Source organism: Eulemur rufifrons, chromosome 23, assembly GCF_041146395.1.
Source record: "Eulemur rufifrons isolate Redbay chromosome 23, OSU_ERuf_1, whole genome shotgun sequence".
Taxonomy (NCBI): Eukaryota; Metazoa; Chordata; class Mammalia; order Primates; family Lemuridae; genus Eulemur; species Eulemur rufifrons.
The window spans coordinates 23,267,303-23,287,449 of NC_091005.1; the positions used below are offsets into that span (position 1 = coordinate 23,267,303).

At 44.1% G+C, this 20,147-nt stretch overlaps 1 protein-coding gene across 2 annotated transcripts in view; it reads left to right on the forward strand.

The window, feature by feature from the left end:
• The window catches only part of CDH13 (cadherin 13), a 986,514-nt gene that overhangs the window by 746,601 nt on the left and 219,766 nt on the right, over positions 1-20,147 (forward strand). For both annotated transcript variants that reach the window (XM_069497958.1, XM_069497959.1), the window contains one exon: positions 4,678-4,856. In XM_069497958.1, the coding sequence (XP_069354059.1) occupies positions 4,678-4,856 (179 nt within the window). The remainder of the gene's footprint in view (positions 1-4,677; positions 4,857-20,147) is intronic.

Sequence of the window (20,147 nt, forward strand, 5' to 3'; positions counted from 1 at the left end):
TCAGCTGTGCACTCTCCTTCCCAAGGGCTTGGCGGCTTGAAGGCGCAGAAAAGCAAAACTTCAAAGGCTGGCTTTCAAGGCCAAGACCCCAGGCTGCACTTGCTTTAATCAGGGAGCTGCAGTCAAGAGGAAGGGGCTGTGTGACCAAACGATCACCCTTTTGAATCAGCCTGTCAAGCTGGCAGCCATGTCCTTCAACAAAAGAAAATGACGACCCAACTTAAGAATTTCCACTAGCAACATGGAAGACTTTTAATTTTCTTTGGTGGGGCTACTGCTAGTTCATCTGGCTCAGGGAGTGACAGGGTGATTATCATTTATTTTGACACTCAGGAGAATATTGTGACGGGGGAAAGGACAGAAATGTACTATGTGGAGGACCCAACGAGTGTCTATCATGTAATTATCCTCTCTCTGCCATTGGGACGCATGAGGCAAACACAGATGGGAAGCGTCTGGGCTGGTGGAAATGAATGAGTCTTTCTTAGAGTCCTGCATGTGGGATTGGGCGAGGGGTGAGGCATCGGCACCACCCACAGGCAGTTGGAACAGCTGCACTTGTGTCTACTTGCTGCACATCAGCCCTGGGCCTGGCGTTGGTATATGACCATGGAATTCAGTTCCAACAAGGGGCATTGAATGAAAAGCTCAGAGGTGACAGTGCAGCATGCATGGTGGTAAAAAATCTCAAGATAAGTTGGCCAGTTGTTCATTCTTCTCCAAAGACAAGGTACAGATGGCTCCAGTCAGTGTGGAATGAGGCAAAGCTACTGTGAATGACAAGAATGCAATCCAACTCAAAGAACACTGATAGGAGACCTACTGCGAGTCAGATACTGTGCTTCCAAAGATGAACAGAACAGTCTGTACCCTCCCAGAGCTCAAGTTTAGCACCATGTGGCCCCTCACGTAAAGGTGTTCTTTAAATGAAGAGGTTCCATCAATAGCAAAGTTGGGGGAGTAATGCACGTTCTCCCCTCTCTTGGAGATTGACACTATATGTTTGCTTAATAAAGGCACTGAGAAGTCCTGGGGATATGGGGTGAGGTGGGAAACCTGCTTGGTTGTGTTTGCTGCATATTTCCCAAATCCGTTTCTCTAGAGAACCCAAGGAATCTGATTTAGCATATGGATTTGATTTAGGAAATGCTTGCTTAGGAGATTTATGCAGCCACTGTAGAACCCTCCCTATTAGCAGGTGTGTCCAGCCATTGCAGAATGTGGAAGTAGGAAAAACATGATCCAGCCTCCAGGGGAAGGGTTGGCAAGAGCTACACAGGGTACTGGGCTCAGCAGATAGACTGGGATTCAGGATAGAGCCTTGATCCTAGAGGAAGTAGTACCACATGGAGAAGTGGTGTAGACCACAGAATGCACGTGTGTGTGTGTGTGTGTGTGCGCGCGCGTGGTGGTGGTGTAAAGTTGTGCTCTCCGTGGTAGAAACCCAATCTGCACACTAAGACTGTGGGAAAAGCAGAGGGGAGAAGGGAGCGGGGGAAGCAAGGCACCTCAAGGATGAAGGACACCTGGACTCGTCCTGCCCTACCAGGTTCCAGAATCTTTGGACGACTAAACCCTAAACTCCTTTGTCTGAGGCCATGTGGGCACTGCCATGATTGGCTCAGAACCCAGGGCAGGGTTTGACAATAGAAGGCATCTTTCGCTGAATGCTAATGTACCAGACACTGTACCCAGTTCTTTAAATAGGTCGTCCCATTAAATCCTCACTACAACCAAAGAGGAAAATGTTAATATCCTCATGTAGAAAATGGGGAAGTTGAGGCTCAGGGAGAGTTGAGTAGTGTGCCTCTGGTCATGCAGTTAGTAAAGACTTGAGCCCTGACGTGTCACCCCCAAGTCATTTTCTTCAGTGCTGCAAACCTATTTACATGACCTCCACAGAGGTGGGACTTACTCAGAAGTAAATTCAGTTATTGTATTCATGTCTGGGTTAAGACAAAGGCAGGGCTTAAAGCCAAGTTCAATTGTTCCCTGTAACAATTCATTAAAATAAAAAGCATCTTCTATGTAACCTTGGGAATTTTCCAGGATCACCTTTTGTTACATCATGTTATCAAATTTGTAAACACAAAGATATTCTCAATAAATTTCCTGGTGAAAACCGAAGATCCGTGAACCCGAGAGATCTTTTTTCTTCCTCTAATCATTTTAATGCATATGTCAGTTGCAAGCCATGATGACTTCATTTTTATACTCTCTATGACTTCAATTAAAGGCAGATTAAATAGGGCGCAGATCCAATCAATCAAGCATTCATTAGACGCTAGCTAAATGTAAGGCACTGGGTCAAGTATGCTTAACCTGCGACTGTTTGGTGTGGAGTTGATGGGGTTGAGGCCTCCTTCTATGCCTTTGGCCACACGGAGCTCACCATGGCATGTCCCTGGGTGAGATCAGGGCCTGAAATCGGCCTCTCATTTCTGACTGGGGTCCTCAAGTTGTCTGTCTGCTCAGCTCAGGAAGGCAAGTAGGTGTCACGTTTCATACCAGCTCCCCAGGACTGTGAGTGGCTTCCTGGACCACTGGGTTGAGAACCAGGAATGGCTCAATGGGAAACAGTGCTGTCCTGTTCACTGCTGTCTTCCTAAGGCAAGCGGGGCTGCACCAGCCAAGAAGGTTCCATTCTTGCCCTGGACCCTGAAGCTTGCCCTGCAACAGTTTCACAGGGCAAAGAAACAAGGTCGATAGAAAATACACTTTGAAGCACCTAGCTGAATGGCAACATTGTGACATTAACTGAGACTACTTAGCAAATGATCCAACCCCTAGGGTGGCCAGATCCCCCTTGCTTGCCTGATTAATCAGGCCTGATGGCTGATAATCTGATTCCCGTGGTGAGAAAACAAACTGGCTTTGATAACTGAAGAGGCGCTATTGTGTGAGGGAAAGGACCACTGGGAAGGATGGTGGCTGAACTAGATAAATTCTGTTTCCTTTAGGCTTCAACATTTTCTATGTGTGAATATTCCTGCTAGAAACTATATGTCTAGTGCTTTGGTCTTTTGTCAGTTAAGTCACACTTTGAGAGTCCAGAAGAGTTCAAAATCAGAAGACGGGGCCTCATACTCACAGAAGAGTAAACTGTGATTAAAAAAAAAAAAAAATTATGGTTAGGCAGGTTGCCCTAAGCCAAATATGACAGCGAGACAGTTGCGATTGTCAGTTGTCAAGACCAGCAGACAAATATGCCTGATTTTGCTCTAAACCATGCTTTTGTTGGTACTTACAATTATGTTCTTTTTAAATTAAATTTTAAGTGCAAAAGCAATACATTCACCTTATGAAAATAGCCAAAACATTATAAATGAGGCCAATTTATTCCCTGATGACCATCCCAAATCCCAATCCCCTCTCTCCTTCCTGAGATATAACTACCATCTGCAGAGTGAAGTTCACCTTTATCGACCTTGTTCTATGCATTTATGAACGTAAACCGTACCTGCAAAATATAAAGTATTGTGGAATTTTCTGTATACAAGCAAGGTTAAAAAATGATATCATCCTATGGATAACATTCCATTCCACAACTTGACTTTTTTTACTAAATAATATATCTTAGAGAGTTTTCTATGTTAGAGCATATTAGATGTACAACCTTTTTTAAACTGCTGCAAAATATTTCACAGTGTGGGGATACTATCATTTTAGCAATTCCCCTGTAGTTGGACAGCTAGGTTGTTTCCAAATTTTTCGCCATGATGGGTAATCCTGCTGTGACCTTTCTTGCATAAACCCCTTGCTGACATGTGCAAGTGTTTCTCAAAAGTACATACCAAGAAGGTGAATGTGTTGTTTTTACTATTTGCTGCCAATTGTCCTTGAAAGTGGCTACCCAGTTCCCCTTTGCATTGGCCGTGTGTAAGACTCATTGTCTGACACCCTTATCCATCCTTGACATAATCACATAGTCCCCATGCTTGTTACAGAATTAGGTCCTGCTTGTCTGGGGAAAACCCCACCATGTTACCCTCGTCTTTATGTCCAAAGTGCCTAAAATAACGTGGGCGCTACATGTAGGTGCTCAGACAACATTTGCTCCTGTTTCCCTGTAACTGGAGTATCTTTTCCCTTTGGGGTCCCTTCTCCCTCATGTTCTCGCCCCTGGGTGACCACATCAGCAACCTTTCTCCGAACCCTAGGCTGGGTGAGGTGGTTCTCCTCTGTGTTCGTGATGCCCGCTCTCGATGTGCCTGATACGTTTTATCCTTTTTTCCTCTGTATAGGCTCTCTCTCCTCCTGATCTCTGAACTCCTGCACACCAGGGGATGTGTCTTTTTGTACCTCTATTTCCCCAACACCCAGCCCAGGCACACCTAGTAGGCATTCAGTAAGAGCTTTTAAAATGAAGGCCATTGTCACAGAGCCATGTCCACAGTGCAATGAAAGCCCATGAAAATAAACAGCACATCAGCAGAAGGGAAAATTAAACAGTCACTCTGCTGAACAGCAAAGATTTTTTTCTTTATTTCAGGTTTTCTCATGTGATGGAGTGGGGAGGGAAAGCTAAAATATAGCAAAGCTCAGGAAATACTTCTCTTTTTTAATTTGGAAAGTGATTGGCACATCCCTCCATTGCTGTTGCCCGGGTGGGGAGGAGGCTCCGACCGTCACTGCCCCCACGGTAACCATTTCCTGCCCTCTGTCCTGCCCCCGCAGGGACCACGGTGATGCGGATGACAGCCATTGATGCGGACGACCCGGCCACCGATAATGCCCTCCTGCGGTATAATATCCGTCAGCAGACGCCTGACAAGCCGTCTCCCAACATGTTCTACATCGATCCTGAGAAAGGAGACATTGTCACCGTTGTGTCACCGGCACTGCTGGACCGGGAGGTGAGCTGAAAGGAATACATTCTCTTTTTCACGAGAATAGAGTGTGGATTTCACACAAGGGAAGACGTGGGGCTTCAGTCAACAGCGCTTTACATTGTGAAGGTGGAAATGCGGTGTGGATACATGGCTGGGCAGGGAAATCGATAAAAGGAAATGGGATATTATGTGACCCAGGAAAACACACACTCTAAAAGGCCAGGTCACTTGGAACTGTTGGCATTCGTTCAACTCGATGCCTCTGTTACCTCTCCAACCCCTGTTCTTTAGGCCCTCGTGGTGCCGGACTGTGCTCCAGCCCTGCCTTTCTGCAGAAGGGACGGGAGTGGGGAGGGAAGGGAGGGAGGGAAGGGCGGGGGCTGTTCTAGGATCACCGGGGCTCTCCTTGTCACAGGGTCAGGTGGCTTTGCCTACTTCTTTTCTTTTTCCAACCCTTTGCTGCAGGCGTCACTGTGTCCCCTGGAACCTCTCTCTTCCTCAGGCTCTGTTCTCGTCCCTTGGGCTCTCTCTGTGCAGTCTCCTCCATCTTCTAGGTCACGTGTCACAAACCCGCAACCCATGGACCACAGCTAGTCCACACGCCTGCTCTTTGGTTTTGCCCATGGTGTTTTAATGTTTTTATAATTAATTGCTATATGAAAATATTTAGATTTCAAATTTCAAAAAAAAAACCAAAAAATATTCCTGTTCCTGGGTTTTTTGAAAACCAGAAATTCTGGAAACTGTGGGCCCAGTTTCCACACATGCACAGTCAGTCCCATGAGATGTGACATTCACACAGATCCGGGTGTCAGCAGTCCCATTTAGATGGGACATGTGCTCCTCCTCTGTTTATGTCCCCTTCTAAAAGTGCCCCTCTAGCCCTGCCCTTTCCTGAGTTCAAGGTCCACCTTGTAGCTCACCATAAGCCACCTTAAGTACCCTCTTGGCCCTCCAAACGCAGCATAAGCCAACTTGTGGATTCCCATCCATCTGTCACCTCCTCCATCCACCCCAAATCTCTCCCATTCTGGAATTCTCTGTTCCTGACATCGCTCCACAGACATGGCACCATGGTGTCACCTTTGACCTTCTGCAAGCACCATCTGCTCCATGCTAAATGTTGGGTTTCCCTCATGGGCTCTCTGCATTTGCCCCTCAGTGTTTTTGATTAAATAAATCAACGGGTCTTTTCCTCTCCTTTCTCTGCTATTATATGTTGTAGCTTCTCACGAGATTCTGGGTGAGATCAACCCCCTCTAAGAAGCCATCTTCACCCACATCAGTTTCCCACTGTCTTGTTCTTCCTCCGATCTCTGACCACCCTTACCTGTCGCCATCGTATGGCACTTGCCATGTGTTACTTTAAGTTGTCATTTGTCTCTAAAGAATATTCCCTTTCTGTTGGTCTAGACCTGAATTGCCTAGTATAGTAACCACAGGTCATATGTGGTTATTTAAATTTTTATTTATGTATTATTTGAAATTAAAATGTATAAGTCAGTTTCTCGGTCGCATTAGCCACAATTCAAGTGCTCAGTAGTGACATGTGGCTGTTGGCTCCTGTACTGGTCAGTGCAGACATAGAACATTTCCATCTTCACGGAAAGTTCTACAGGGCAACGTTGGCCTAGACTGTAAATTTCTTGAGAACAGAGATGTGAACAGAAGCATGTTTGCGTCCCACTGCCCAGCATGGTGTGAGCACTCCGAAAATTCCTAATTGTGTGTTTGTTGGCACAGAGGAGGAAAGGCAAGACTGAGTTAAAAATGACCCTAAGAGTTTATATGTGAGGGGTGGGAAGCAGCTAGAAATAGGAAATTACTGGAAGGGAGAAAAGAAATTGACATTGAAACTGGGATTGTCATTTGGAAAATGTAATGGTTTCTAGTTAAAAAAATAGGGAAGTAGGAATAATATTGAGTTCATTCCCTTCATTTGGTCTCCCGTTCTCTAACCCTCCTTATTTTTGTGACTCATGTATTTTCTTCTTTGGAGGCAAGTGATGACTTTGCACCGCTGCCTTTGTTCCTCACTTAGCACGCATGTGCACGCACACACAGGCTCCCGCACACACACCGGCTTTGCCATGACCCTAAATGCTCCCAAAGGTTCTTGCAAATTCTTTCAGGGCAAAGATGAAACACAGGGATTTCTCCATCTCAGCTTAGTGTATTATTCCATTTTTTAAGTTTAATTTGGGGACAAATATGTTCCCAGCTCATGATCTTTTCACTTGAGCTTTTGTTAAGTTGCAATAAGTATATAATAATGTGAGTTAAGCCACAATATATAAACAGCCCCCCTTCAAAAAAAAAAAAAGATAAACGCAATTTAACTGAAGTTGGAAAATCAATGAAAATGAACGAAGAGCGTCACTTTTCTGTGAGGGTTTCCCGAGTTCAGTGCTGATTCAGGCAACATCGGTGCAATGCAAAGGAAAGAAACGTCCCTGAAGCGAGGCGAGCCTTGTCTATTTGCTAGTGCTGCCGTAAGCTTCTCTTCAGCGTGTTTGCTGAGGAGGGAAAACGTGACTCCAAGTTCCTTGTCTTTAAAGGGACAGCACTTGCACCCAGTGGTCTCTCCCAGGGTTTGCGATGTTTCCGTCTCACTGAGACTCGGCAGATTTCCTAGGATTCCCGTGGATACAACAAGTTTCTTGGGCAGGATTGTGGGATTATTTTTCATTTCTGGAGAGCTTTTGGGAAGATATCCTGTCCCAGGTGTGGTTTTAAAAGTCTACTTCTGGGCCAGCTGGGCACAACATTGAGTACAGAGTTACGTGCCAATCATTTTCAAGAAAATATTCTGTTTGCTGGCTGGGTGCGGTGGCTCACGTCTGTAATCCCAGCACTCTGGGAGGCCGAGGCGGGAGGATCGCTTGAGGTCAGGAGTTCAGGACCAGCCTGAGCAAGAGCAAGACGCTGTCTCTACTAAAAATAGAAAAAAATTAGCCAGGCTTAGTGGCATTCTCCTGTAATCCCTGCTACTTGGAAGGCTGAGGCAGGAGGATTGCTTGAGCCCAGGAATTTGAGGTTGCTGTGAGCTAGGCTGATGGCACGACATTCTAGCCCAGGGGACAGAGTAAGACTCTGTCTCAAAAAAAAAAAAAAAAAAAGAAAAGAAAAAAGAAAAAAATATATTCTGTTTTGGGACCCTAAAAACTTTGCTATAATTCGCATCGATTTTAAGTTTGGTTACCCTGTCTTCACTCATGTAGCATGTCTGAGCACTGAAGACAGTGAGTGGAAGCAAATACATCAGGGACTCCTTCAAGGCTGGTGGCTGCAGAGATGGGGCAAACATTTTGCTCTGGTTCCCCCCGAATGAGGGGACAAAGAAGACATGTGTCTCCTGGCTTGTTGGGAGTGGAGGCTCCGGGAGCCTGCTGGTTGACATGAGCTCAGTTGGTACAATGTCAATTCTTCCTTTTTATTTTCCCTGTACTGCATTTCCTTTTATATCAGTACATCTCCCCAGGAGGACCCCCAGCAGGAGGTGTTTCCTCAAGGCACAGGCAGAAACGATGTAAGACATCTGAGCAGGTGGCGGGCACAGGGCATTGTCTTTGAACTTGCCCATCTATTCACCTTTCCTGCCTTTCCCTTGTTTACTTTGTAGTAAAGCTTGTGAATGAGGATAGTTCAATACTGCCGTGGAGAAATGAGCTTGATTATGTTACCGCTTTGGGTGTTGTCCTTTCTTCTGAATCACCTGGGCCACCTGAGGCAGGTGTCCTCATCTGATCAGCTCCGTTTCAGGCTCCAAGCCTCAGGAGGAAAGGGTTATGTCTGGCTTGTTCCGTGACACATTCCCAGGCCTTAGCACATGAGAGATGGTCAGAAATATTTGTGGAGAGATGAAAGACAGGAAGGACGTGAGGAAGAGACGAAGATTCACAGCTGAGTTGTGGGAGCAGGTGACGTGGTCTTCCATATCGTACGTGCCCTTCCGTGTCATAGCTCAGCATCGATGGGCAATCTTCCCTTAGAAGCTCATCCATTCACTCTTGCTGAAAGCCTGCCAGGACGTACACTTCCTAAAGAAAGGAACCTTGGACCTTTATCCTGTCTCTGCATTCTCATTGCCAAATACGGTGCCAGAAATATAATAGGCACTCGGTAAAGATTTGCTGGGTGGGTGAATGAATAGGTGGGTGAATGAGCTATGTGCCTTAAGTGTGTATGATCTCAGAGGAACTGCAGGACCCGCATTCTAGCATGGATATGTAAACAGAGGAAGTTAGTTCATTTTAGTTAAGAGCTTAGCCTTACCCCGTGTAAGTATCCAATAATCACTCATGCTTACCTTGCGCAGGAATCGCACTTGGCTCTAAGAAACGGTGCCTTGGTCTACTTGGTGACTAGGATGGGCGTGAGGATCTGTGCCTCTTGCTTAAATGTCTGAGGAAACGTTCAGAGAAAATAAGGCTATATATCCCACTAAATGCAGTTGGGTTCACTGGGGGGCACTGTTTTATTCTTTTCTGTAGCCATACTTGGTCCCTCCATCCTGGCATCTCTTTCTATGTTTTTAAACTATGTCTGGCTGCACTACAAAATAAAATCAGATAAAGTCCCTCACATTTGTGAAATGGTTTAGTTGATCATCCTGGCTGCTAGACTGAAATTCATCAGCTGAAATCTGCCAACCTTTCTGAGCACAGTCACGATTTGCAACTGTTCAGAGTAGCTAATGGTCAGGTGGTGGTGGTGGTTGTAGTTGTTGTTGTTAAATAGAAACAGTCTTCAGGATGGACCCTTAAAAAGCAATCTTAACATTTGCATTGTGAAAGTGTCATTGGTCTTTTTAAGGAGTTTGAGCTGAACACTTTTCTATCCTTGTTTGAAGTTGCCTTTACCTTATCAGGTATTATTTTGCAGATAATCAAAGGAAAATGATATCCTGCCCATGAAAATGTACATACAGTAAAAGATATTAGGACTGTGAATGTAATCTATTTTCTATTTTCAGCTAGTAAAGGCTTTTCTGAAACTTTAAAATGCCCACATTTTTAGGCCACATGTGAAAACTGAGAGAATTTCTTTCTTTCCCCGGTAAGTGTCACATAAGGACTGATTTATAGATTTATGTGCATTTATTTGCTATGAGATATTCAGGAGTCCTTGAATATGGCAGAGAAGAAAACGGAAGATTGTTAGGTGGAACATCTTATGCAAAACAGTCGATGAATGTGGACATACAAGCCAAAAGAGAACTGTGTGTTTGGTCAAAATGATCCACGTTAACATACTGTCACACACTATAGAAATCTGTGAAAATGACGATATCCAGTCAAGCTGCATAAAATAATAATAATAGTAATTATGAATAGCATTTCCCTCAATGCCTTAAATGAAAGATACAGGTAGTCGTCATACTTTTAGGAAAATAAATGTTTTTAGGCGGCTCTGATCTAATGCTAATATTTTTCTCATTATCATCATGTTTAAAACATTGGCAGTAATTACAATTCAATCATGCCATCAGGAACATTCTCTTCCTTTGTTTTGGTGGGTGGAACCAGAATTATTTAGATAGTAGAATCCTCACCATTTATGTGAGCTATTTACTCATAAATATTTTTGTTGGCATAATTTTCTCCATTTTTTTTTATCACTTGCTGCTGAGAAAATAGGGGGGCAGTAGATATAAATAAATTGTCTTATTATTTTTAAGATAATGCATTATCCTTGCAAATGAAACACAGACAGTGGGCCACCCTGTGCGAACTGCACTTGCTCTGTTATGTCAGCAAATAGAATAGGATGTTTGTAAGGCACAATTCTAAGCCCTGGGTGCTGAAATTCAGCTACAGGTGTGCAGGCTCCTGCTGATGGCAGTGGGGATAGGGGGAGGGAAGGTAGGGTCTTATCTCGTGACCTCATTCACTCCTCCACTCTGGATAAATTCTAGAAGACCTTGATGTGTCTCAGGACTCCATTGATAATCCTAATCAATTCCCACATCTCTCCAAGGTTGGCCCACCAATCTTTTCAAGCTAGGACTGTGTCTAGCTGCCGAGTAGGGCCTCCAGTTAGCTGAAATCTGGCCTAAGAGGCATGGGCCAGGGGCATGGCCTCCTCCTGTTTTCATCAGCTTTGAGACCTTGGGCACATCAGGTATCCTCTCTAAGCCTCAGTTTCTTCATCTGATACAATGAGGATAATCACAGTCCCCATGTCATCGGCTTATTGGGAAGATTAAGATGTGTCAAGTACTGGCACAATGCTTAACTTATCCATAAGCGCTCTGCAAATATCAGTTGATATTAGTTATTTTCATGACTGATAATGAGATTGAAGAAACAGAACAAAATGGCATTTCTTTCTTCTACAGAATGTAGATTTATGCTCTGCCCACACGGCAGAGAATATGGCAGGCTCTTTAAGTTCGGGGAAACGCTGAGGGTTCCCAGCCCAAAAATTCAGGGGTGAAGGTTGACAAATAAATATTGAGCACCTACAAATGTCTGCTGAATCGTGGTACAGTGCTGGATATCAGGGGTGCAAAGACTGAGCCTCCTGCTGTGGGAGTAGAGTAGATATGTCAACAGCAAACACACACAAGGATGTGCTGTCTGAACCGAGTCTTGCTGGGCGGGTGGAAGCATGAAGGAGGGGTGTCATGGGGACAGCAGTGGCACAGGCAAAGGCATGGCACACTCACATGCTACTTGAAGACTCAATTATTGAGGGTACGGTATAGAGAGATGCCAGAAAAGGGCAAGGAGTTGGAACAAGATTACGAAGGGCTTCTAATGTCATTCTAAGGATTATAGATATATCCTACTATAAATGAGAAACCACCAAGCATTATTTAAACATTAAACACAGCTCTGTTAAACACAGCATTTGCAGACCTGTGACTTGGAGAGGAAGCTCATTAAGCTAAAAGAGAGACGGTCAGCGGCAAAGTACAGGCATTTTGGAGGCAGGCTTGAGATGCTCGGTGACTGATAAGTTGATTCTCAGAGATTTCTAGAGAGATGAGGAGTTACCACTTGAATCTAAATTTCCAGCTTGTTAAATAGATCAGTAAACAACAGCCTACAGGTATTTTATTTCTTCTGTTCTTGTGCCTCTTAAGATCTTAGACAATCAGTAGTTACTTTGCACATGTTGAATCAAAGACACTTAACTATGTCATTAAAAGAGATTCATCGTTTTGGATTTAACAAATGTTTATTTCTCTAAGTTTCTCTTTTTTCTTTTTCTTTTTATATGGTAAAAAATAATTTCAAATTAGGGTGAGGATGAATTTAGAGTACTTCTGTTTTTTGTCATTTTAAATTTCTCCATCTTATTTTACGTGAGGTACCCTGAAAAGCTAAAGAATTTTTCAGGGAGAATTCTTTTAGAGAGCTATTTATTTCCTTTTATCAGCCAAGAATTATGATTAGTATATTAGTGCAGGTTTTGCTTCGTCAACAGATTTCTAGCTATCGGACTTCAAGTAACTTCTAAACACCATCCCTGTTAGTGGTTGGAGAGGTGCCCTCCAGTTTAGAATGAATTTCTAGTTCAGTTATGGCTTCAAACTGGCAGAGAAATAGGAAAAAACTTTGTTCCTGCCATGTTGAGAATGACCACCATTTATGGAAAGAAAAGTTGGTTTAGAATCTTTTAAAAGTAACTGTTTCCTATTTACCTCTAATGTTCTCAGTGTGCAACCAGGACCTGGGTTCTTGCAACAGCTGTTGTGTGTGTCCATTGTGCAGCAGCGTGTGTGTGCGGGGCGGGGGGGGGGGGGGGGGGGGGGGGGGGGGGCGACCAAAAGCTACAACTCTTAAATTAAGGCAAACTAGCAATAGACCATTTCAAGACTTCACAACATCTCAAAATGCCTGGGATCCACATTTCTTTCATTTTTGTTTTAAGGAGTATCTCCTATGCTATACCTTTCTGTAGGATAAGAGTTTGTTGATCATATTACTTAATAGAACACGCTGAGATTTTAAAAGGTACAGTCAACTTTATTGGATGTGTGGCACTATGATGTCACATTCAACAATGAAAGGGACTTGAAGTTATGGGATCATCTCTATTAGACTAGAGGTTAGCAGACTTTTTCTTTAAAGGTCAGGTAGTAAATCTTTTAGACTTTATGGGCCAACAGGCAAAATTGAGGATGTTATGTAGGTACTTACATAACCATTTAAAATATAGCCATTAAAAAATGTAAAAATCATTTTTTTAGCCCATGCTCCATCAAAACCTAGACAGCAGGCTGGATTTGGCCCACAGGCCGTTGTTGGCCAGTGCTGGTCAATTAGATCATTGTCAAAACAGCTGAAGAGCAGCAGTTTCATGTATTGATTATTGTACTGCATGTCTTCATGTGCCTGCATCTGCAGTCTACTCTCAAAATATTAAATCACATTTATTCATCACCACCTTGAAGTGCGATTATAGGGACAGGAAATAGGTCAGGGATGATGGGTGGGATTCTGCTTCTTTGGCAACATAGTCCATTTCCTCCATGGTTAAGAAACAGATAACCTCAGACACTTGGTAATGAAATCTAAACTCACAATTTGGTTACAATAATTTAAAAAACTAGTTCAAGCTAAAAATAGTAAAAGAGAAAGTGCTCTCTAGACATGGACTAAATATTACATCCAGCCATCTTGGAATGGTTGTTTTGGTTATGTCAGGGCCCCGACAGCATGAAGAGGGCACAAGGACACCCAGAGGTGGGGACGAAGACTTCCCAGATGAGGGGCTCTCCCTTGATCTGAGTTTTGAACCCAGATGGAATTGATCATGCCAGCATGGGATAAAATGAGGAGAACCAGAGGACATGGGCTCTTACCCTGTCTCTATGGGCTCTGAAGGAGTTGCTGAGGGAAAACCGAGGAAAGAGTCATCTGAAGACAAAAAGAGACACTCTGAACCAAGCTTGGGACATTTCTCTGAAGGCTTCTCAGACTTATCGATGTCCTCTCTGTCATTCCTGAACCTGAGATGGGGCCATGGTAATAAAGAAACCAAAATGATATTGTCACCACAAGTCACCATGTGTCAGTCACTAGAATAAATACTTTATGTTGGATTTAATTAATCTTGATAGCAATCTAACGAGGTCAGTAAAATAGTCCTAGTTATACAGATAGAGACCTACCTCAATGTCATTGAGATTTAAACCCATATCAGCCCATGTCCAAAGCATATGCATTTATTTCTCCTACTATACGAATCAATGCTATTGATATGTATTTGGGTGATAACCTCACAGAAGAACTAGAGTTGAACCTTCTTTTCAACACAGAAAAATCAAAACAGGGAAGTTTTGATGCGACTTTTGTTCTGATCAGGCTGTGGGCTTCTGTGCCCTCCATCCCATGGGCCAGGTCGTCTTTCCCAGGTCACTGAGCCCAGGTGGCTTCTATAGCTCGGTTTAAGAGGGCTCTCCTGCCCTAAGGTGGAAGCACAAATCAATACAACTCATTTGCTGAGTATTTTGGCAACAATAATCAAATGACTTTAAAAAAGGTCTCCCTAATGTTCTTGGACCCAGAAATTCCACATAATCAAATACGTGCTCAAAGATCTGGCAAACATGGGTTTTTGTTGGATCTTGGGATAAAGAACCAAACTAAATGTCCAACCACTAGGGACTTGTTTAATAAATTATGCTATATTCCCACACTGGAATTCCATTAAATCATGTAAAATTGTGTGGTAAAAGAATACTTAATGATATGGAAAGATGTCCACAATGTGTTAACAGGTGGTTTGCAAAATATTATTAATACATAAACTGTGATCCTTTTTTTGTGTGGGTATATATATGTATGTCATCATGGTCCAAAGTGTAAACGAATTCGTGTGATATTTTAGGAGCGGTCATTTTAGGGCTACAGGTGATATCAATTTTCCTACAGAGCAATGTCTAAGATAACAGTCTTCTGATCCAAGTTGCTTGAGTTTGAAGTTCAGCTTCATCTCTTACCAGCTCTGTGACGGGAGCAACATTATTAGCTTGAATAACCTGTAGCTATGATTATGATTTGCATGTCATTAAATAGTTTTCTTCCATGTCACTGTTGATGCTCTCAGGGAATTCTATTACCCTACTATAGAGAACAAATCCCTTATGGTTGGAACAGTGCCTTGATTTCTTCATCTGTTCAATGGGAATCATAGTGATTCCTCTCTCAAAAAGGCTGGTGTTAATGTTAAATAAATTAATATGAGCATGCTTAGAAGAATAATAGGTAAGCATTAGCTATTGCTGTTATCTGTATTTTCTAGTTTGGGTGCAATGACAAGGTGTTATTTTTGTGACACAAATACAATTCTGTTGATCATTTTTAAAAACAGTTGTATCTGTGGGCCTGAGAGAGGGGATTCAAGGTTAGGATACCACACCATGGTGGATCGAGGGGTAGCAACACCATCACCTTTGAGTTCAGAGACTGGTTTCTATGGGAGCCAGTTTATTTGTTGACAAAACAGTGGGAGTTGTACCAGGCATTGCAGCCTCCGCCAGTATTGCTAAGATCACAGGCAAGGCATTCCAAATGTCAGGGAAAAATGTTTTTAAAGGTGTGCTAAGGTAAATCTTGTCCAAACGTTCCCACTTGAAATGATAAGCATTCTTGTTTCTTTAAGTGTCACGGCCACGGTGGTGACTTTCGTCAGGTAAAGATGATTGTCCCGAACACAGGCTGACCAGCTGCTTACCTTTTCTTTCACAAATTCCGATGGGCAGCTTAATAGACAGATTGTGGTTGTGTGTTTCTGTGTTTTTAAGACAGCCATGGGAAATAAAATTGTTTCGACCTTTGCAAAGAACAGCTGGAGAAACGACTGCTGAAATTCAATGAATGGCATCTCTGTTTATAGGCCTTAAAAGTGGGAACCAAAATTAAATTCCTTTAGATATTTTCTCTCTTGTGTCTTCTGAATTGTTTTGTGGACTGATTTTTCTTCTTGGAAGACTCCCAGGGTCCTAAATTCTAGTTTTCTGTCTCCCTGGGCCCTGGCACTCTGAGATAGGCAAGGGTTGAGAGGCTTCTCCATCCCTACTTCTTGCTGGTGTTGGAATATCTGACATACGAGGGAGCGTATGTCATACTCAGCATGGGACAGCCACAGTGCGCATAATTACAGCACCCATTTTTTCAGCCAGGCATTGAATTAGGCCCATAATACTCACAGGAGCTCTGTCAGGCTGGCATTGCCATGCCCATTTCCTCCGGGGATTTCCAAGTTCCCAAGGGCTGGTGTGCCTTGCCTGAGTCACATGCTAGACAGCCAGGGGTCTAGATGTGACCCCAAAGCCTCTGCTCTATCTACTCTCTCTGGCTGCTAAAGGAAAGCATGGGCCATATTGATGAAAAAAATCTTGACAGATGTCTAAAAGACAACCTTTCATTTTATAAAACTTATTTCAGATATTCCTGTGTTATTTGCTCTGAGGCTTTTTGCACATTTGAGAAGCTTGACTCAGTTTCCCTGGGCTCTCCCATTAGAAAGCCCAGATGGACTGTGGTTCTGAGCGTGCGCATAAGAATTCCAGAGCTGTGAGAAGGAATCTGAGCCCTGTGTCCTATTAGCTGTGTTGCCTTGGGCAAGTCGCCTAACCTGTCTGAGCCTCAGTTTCTTTGACTGTAAACTGGAACACATAACAAGACCTGTGTAGAAGAGAGAATATGGCCCTCCAAAGAAATCCTCATCCTCAAACCTAGAACTCATAAATACATTACCTTATAGGGAAAATAGGATCTTGCTGATGTGATTAAGTCAAGGATATTGAGACTCAAAGATTAGTATGAATTATCCAGTTGGGTGCAGTGTAATCACAGGATCCTTATAAGGGGGAGGTGGGAATGGCTGCGTTAGAGAGAGGTTTGAAGATGTTGTGCTGCTGGCTTTGAAGGTGCAGGAAGGGCCCATGATCCAAGGGATACAGACAGCTTTTAGAAGCTGGAAAAGGCAAGGAGATAAATTCTTCCTAGAACCTTCAGAAGAAATGGTGCTCTGTGCATACCTGGATTTCAGCCCAGTGAGACCCACTTTGGACTTTGTACCTCTAGTCTGTAAGGTAGTAAATCCATGTTGTCTTAAAGTCACTAAGCATTGGTAACTTGTTACAGCAGCAACAGAAAACTGATACAACCTGCTTTGCAGGATTTGGAGGTTTAAGAGATATGATGTATAAAGTGCATCAGGTTTTGACACATAGAAAGTTCTCAACCAATAGTAGTTGATGTCACAGTAATAACATAATGATAAGACTTGAGATGACACAGGTGTGTTCTAACCAGAGGTGGCATCCACTTGACAGATCTTTCTCAGGCCTGTCTATTGACAGCCCAGATCCCCTCTGGAAGGTTGGGTGGCAGCCATCGTACTCAACCAATCTGCCCGAGTTCATGAAAGGACATATGAATGTTCCTCTCACAAAGGGCATGGTGGAGCATGTTGGTTCTGCTTCAGTTCTGTAAACCCAGCCTTACAAAGTCTACACAGGGAGTGTGGGTCCTTGTGTCCTGTGGATCTGTACATTATATGTTGTTGGGAATGGTCACATCATCAGTTAATCAAAGGGTATAAAGTGAGGCCTTAATCCATTCAGGTAAACACTGCAGTGTTGGGGTGCTAGGAATTGGTGAATAGAACCCTCTCTTCCCCTCCTAACTTAGAATCCCCTAAAAATACAGGACAACTGGAGACCAAACTGTAGACTTTATTACCAATGAAGTTGATTGAAGAGGAGAGTCTTGAGTCTGTGGCCAAATAAACCTGCTAGTACTTTACACCTGAATTAGAGATCACCACCCCTAGTCATGGGTGAGGTGGGAACCACCCCAGGAGAGTCACCCCAGGAACCCTCCACCCGGCAGGAGAGGGCAGGTAGGGAGAGGAGGAGGAGGAAGAGGAGAAGAGGAAAAGAAGGGAGAGACCCAGCCAAGGAGGTGCCACCCTCCCCAATCAGATACCTTCAACCTTTCCCCAGGGTGCGGTGGGGATGGGAGGAAGGCTCAGGTGGCCTCTAGCCCACAGGCCACTTTTGTACAATGGGAACAGATGCGAGTTCCTCTGAGTGGATGCAGCCCCGTGCCAAGGGCATGACTGGGTGAGTGGACCCAGCTGGATCCGGATCCTCAGCTGTCTGCCCGCTTGGCTGGACACAGGGCACTGGAGAAGAGCCCGGAGCACACACAGTCTCAGGTCCCACCACAAAGGAACCTGGGGCTGGAAAAATGGAGGTTCTAACCTAACCCTTGGTTCTTCTGTTCTACAGTTCTGTTGTGCATGAAGTATTTTGGAGGGTTTTCTTGAGCCCAGACCACAGCAAATTTCCCGTTAAAGAAAAGGATTAATGCCATCAGAAAGCATCCAACCTGTCAAATGTCCCTACTGCTGGACAGGCAGCGGGGGCCAGTTGAGGCTTTGGTGACAATTTCTTTTGCCATGGAAGTAGAAAGGGAGCCAGATGTTTAGGGTCTGGACTTAGCATTTCTGGGTTCTTGAAAGATGGGACTGCCTCCCCCAACCTCAGAGGCTGACACGGGGGGTGGGGGGGGCGGGCAGGCGAGAGAGAACAGCTTCATCCTCCACAGGACGCCCAGACAGAGCAGCCCAGGCCCTGACAGCAGCAGTGTTGGAGCCGATAATGGGATTACCTGATCTCTGCTGGGTGACAAGAGTAGTGGCTTCCAAGAATTTTTTTTATATAATGTTTATTTATAGTGGTGTTTTTAAAAATAGGAAATATATTCATACAAGCAAGCAATTAGGGTCCTGCTAAATAAGTCTCATGGTGACATGTCAATGTAATTTGTTTTTAAAATGTCTGCTTCAAAGCATCAAAATTTTCTGCTCTAAAATCTTCCTTCTCTGTAAAAATGGAGAGGGGGAAGGGGAAGGAGAGAATGGGTGGCATCTGGGAGCTCTGACACCTGATTCCAGTCACCCAGCGGCCTGCATCTTTGCCCCTCACTCTCATACAAAGGACACAGAGAGGAAACACGATTCTGTTCCTCCTTGAACTCTGGACGTGGATGTGAACTTGGGTACCCTTGTCTCTGCACTAAGGTTTTACAAATCTGGCCTCCAGATCCCAGTTTGTTCTTCTCGCTACACCCAGAAGATACAAGAATTCTTTTCCCAGTTCTAACCATGCCCAGCAGGTGTCAGCCTATGACGAAAGACAATTAGGCTCACCTCCACCTTAGGCCACCAGAGAATACTGTGGCTCAGGAGAGCTTTGCTCCTGACCTCGAGAGGCCAGTGGAAATCTGCGCAAATTCCTCAGCCAGGACCCTCATAGCCAAACTAATGATTAATTTATAGGAACTGGCCAACATCTAAGCACCAAAGGGAACATAGTTTGTAAACTCTGCCAAAAGAGAGCGATTCGTGTTAGGTTGGTGAGCTTCATGGTAGACTTGCATCCCAGCCTAATGAGATCAGGGAAGGAGAAGGGAAGGTCGTGAAGCAGCAGATAGGATGTGATTATCTAAAGGCACCCTCTGTTGCCAGGTATCATAAATGCCTTAGCATTCCCACCCCTTCACCATTCCAGGACACGGTGCTGTTATTCCCACCTTACCCAGGCGGAAGCTGAAAGTCAGAGGGGCCCTTGACTATTCTAAGTTCACACGATCAATGGGTAGAAGTGGAATTCACACCCAGGTCACTGTGAGCCCAAAGAAGCTGTCATAATGGTTTGCTGTTCCACTCACAGCAAACAGGATTTGAAATTCTTCCAGACAAGACAGGACATCAGGCCACCCAGGAATAGAAAGTGAAAGGGTAGGGAAGAGGTCTCTGTCTTCTGGGGCTTTAACCTCTTACTCTGGGTGCAGAACAGGGCTGGTCAGAGTGAAGGGTGTAGGAAAGCTCCTCCGTACCTTCTCAAAGATGTGGAGTCACTTGTTCTCTCTGGGAGGCCCCATGGGGAAAGGGCTCATTTTGGGAGAATCCAATTCTGCTATGAATGCTCCTGGCTCCTGATTCAGATCCCAATAGATGAGAGGGAGAAGGGACCAGCAGGTGCAGTGGCTACCTTTGACTAACCTCCTATATCTAAACTACAATCTGACCCATGCTCTCTGACTTTATATCCTGCCACTATTTTCCTAACTCACCCTTCTTCCAATGACATCAGCATTTTCCCTTTCCCTTGAAGATGATGCACTTCTTATGTTTGCATATTATGGTAGCCACCCTCCACAATAGCACATGTGGCATCCATGCTCTTATACAGTCCCCTTCCACATTGAATAGCAATGACCTATGTAACCAGTAGGACATAGTAGAAATGACTTACTTGTATGAATTCCGAGCCTAGGTTATTCT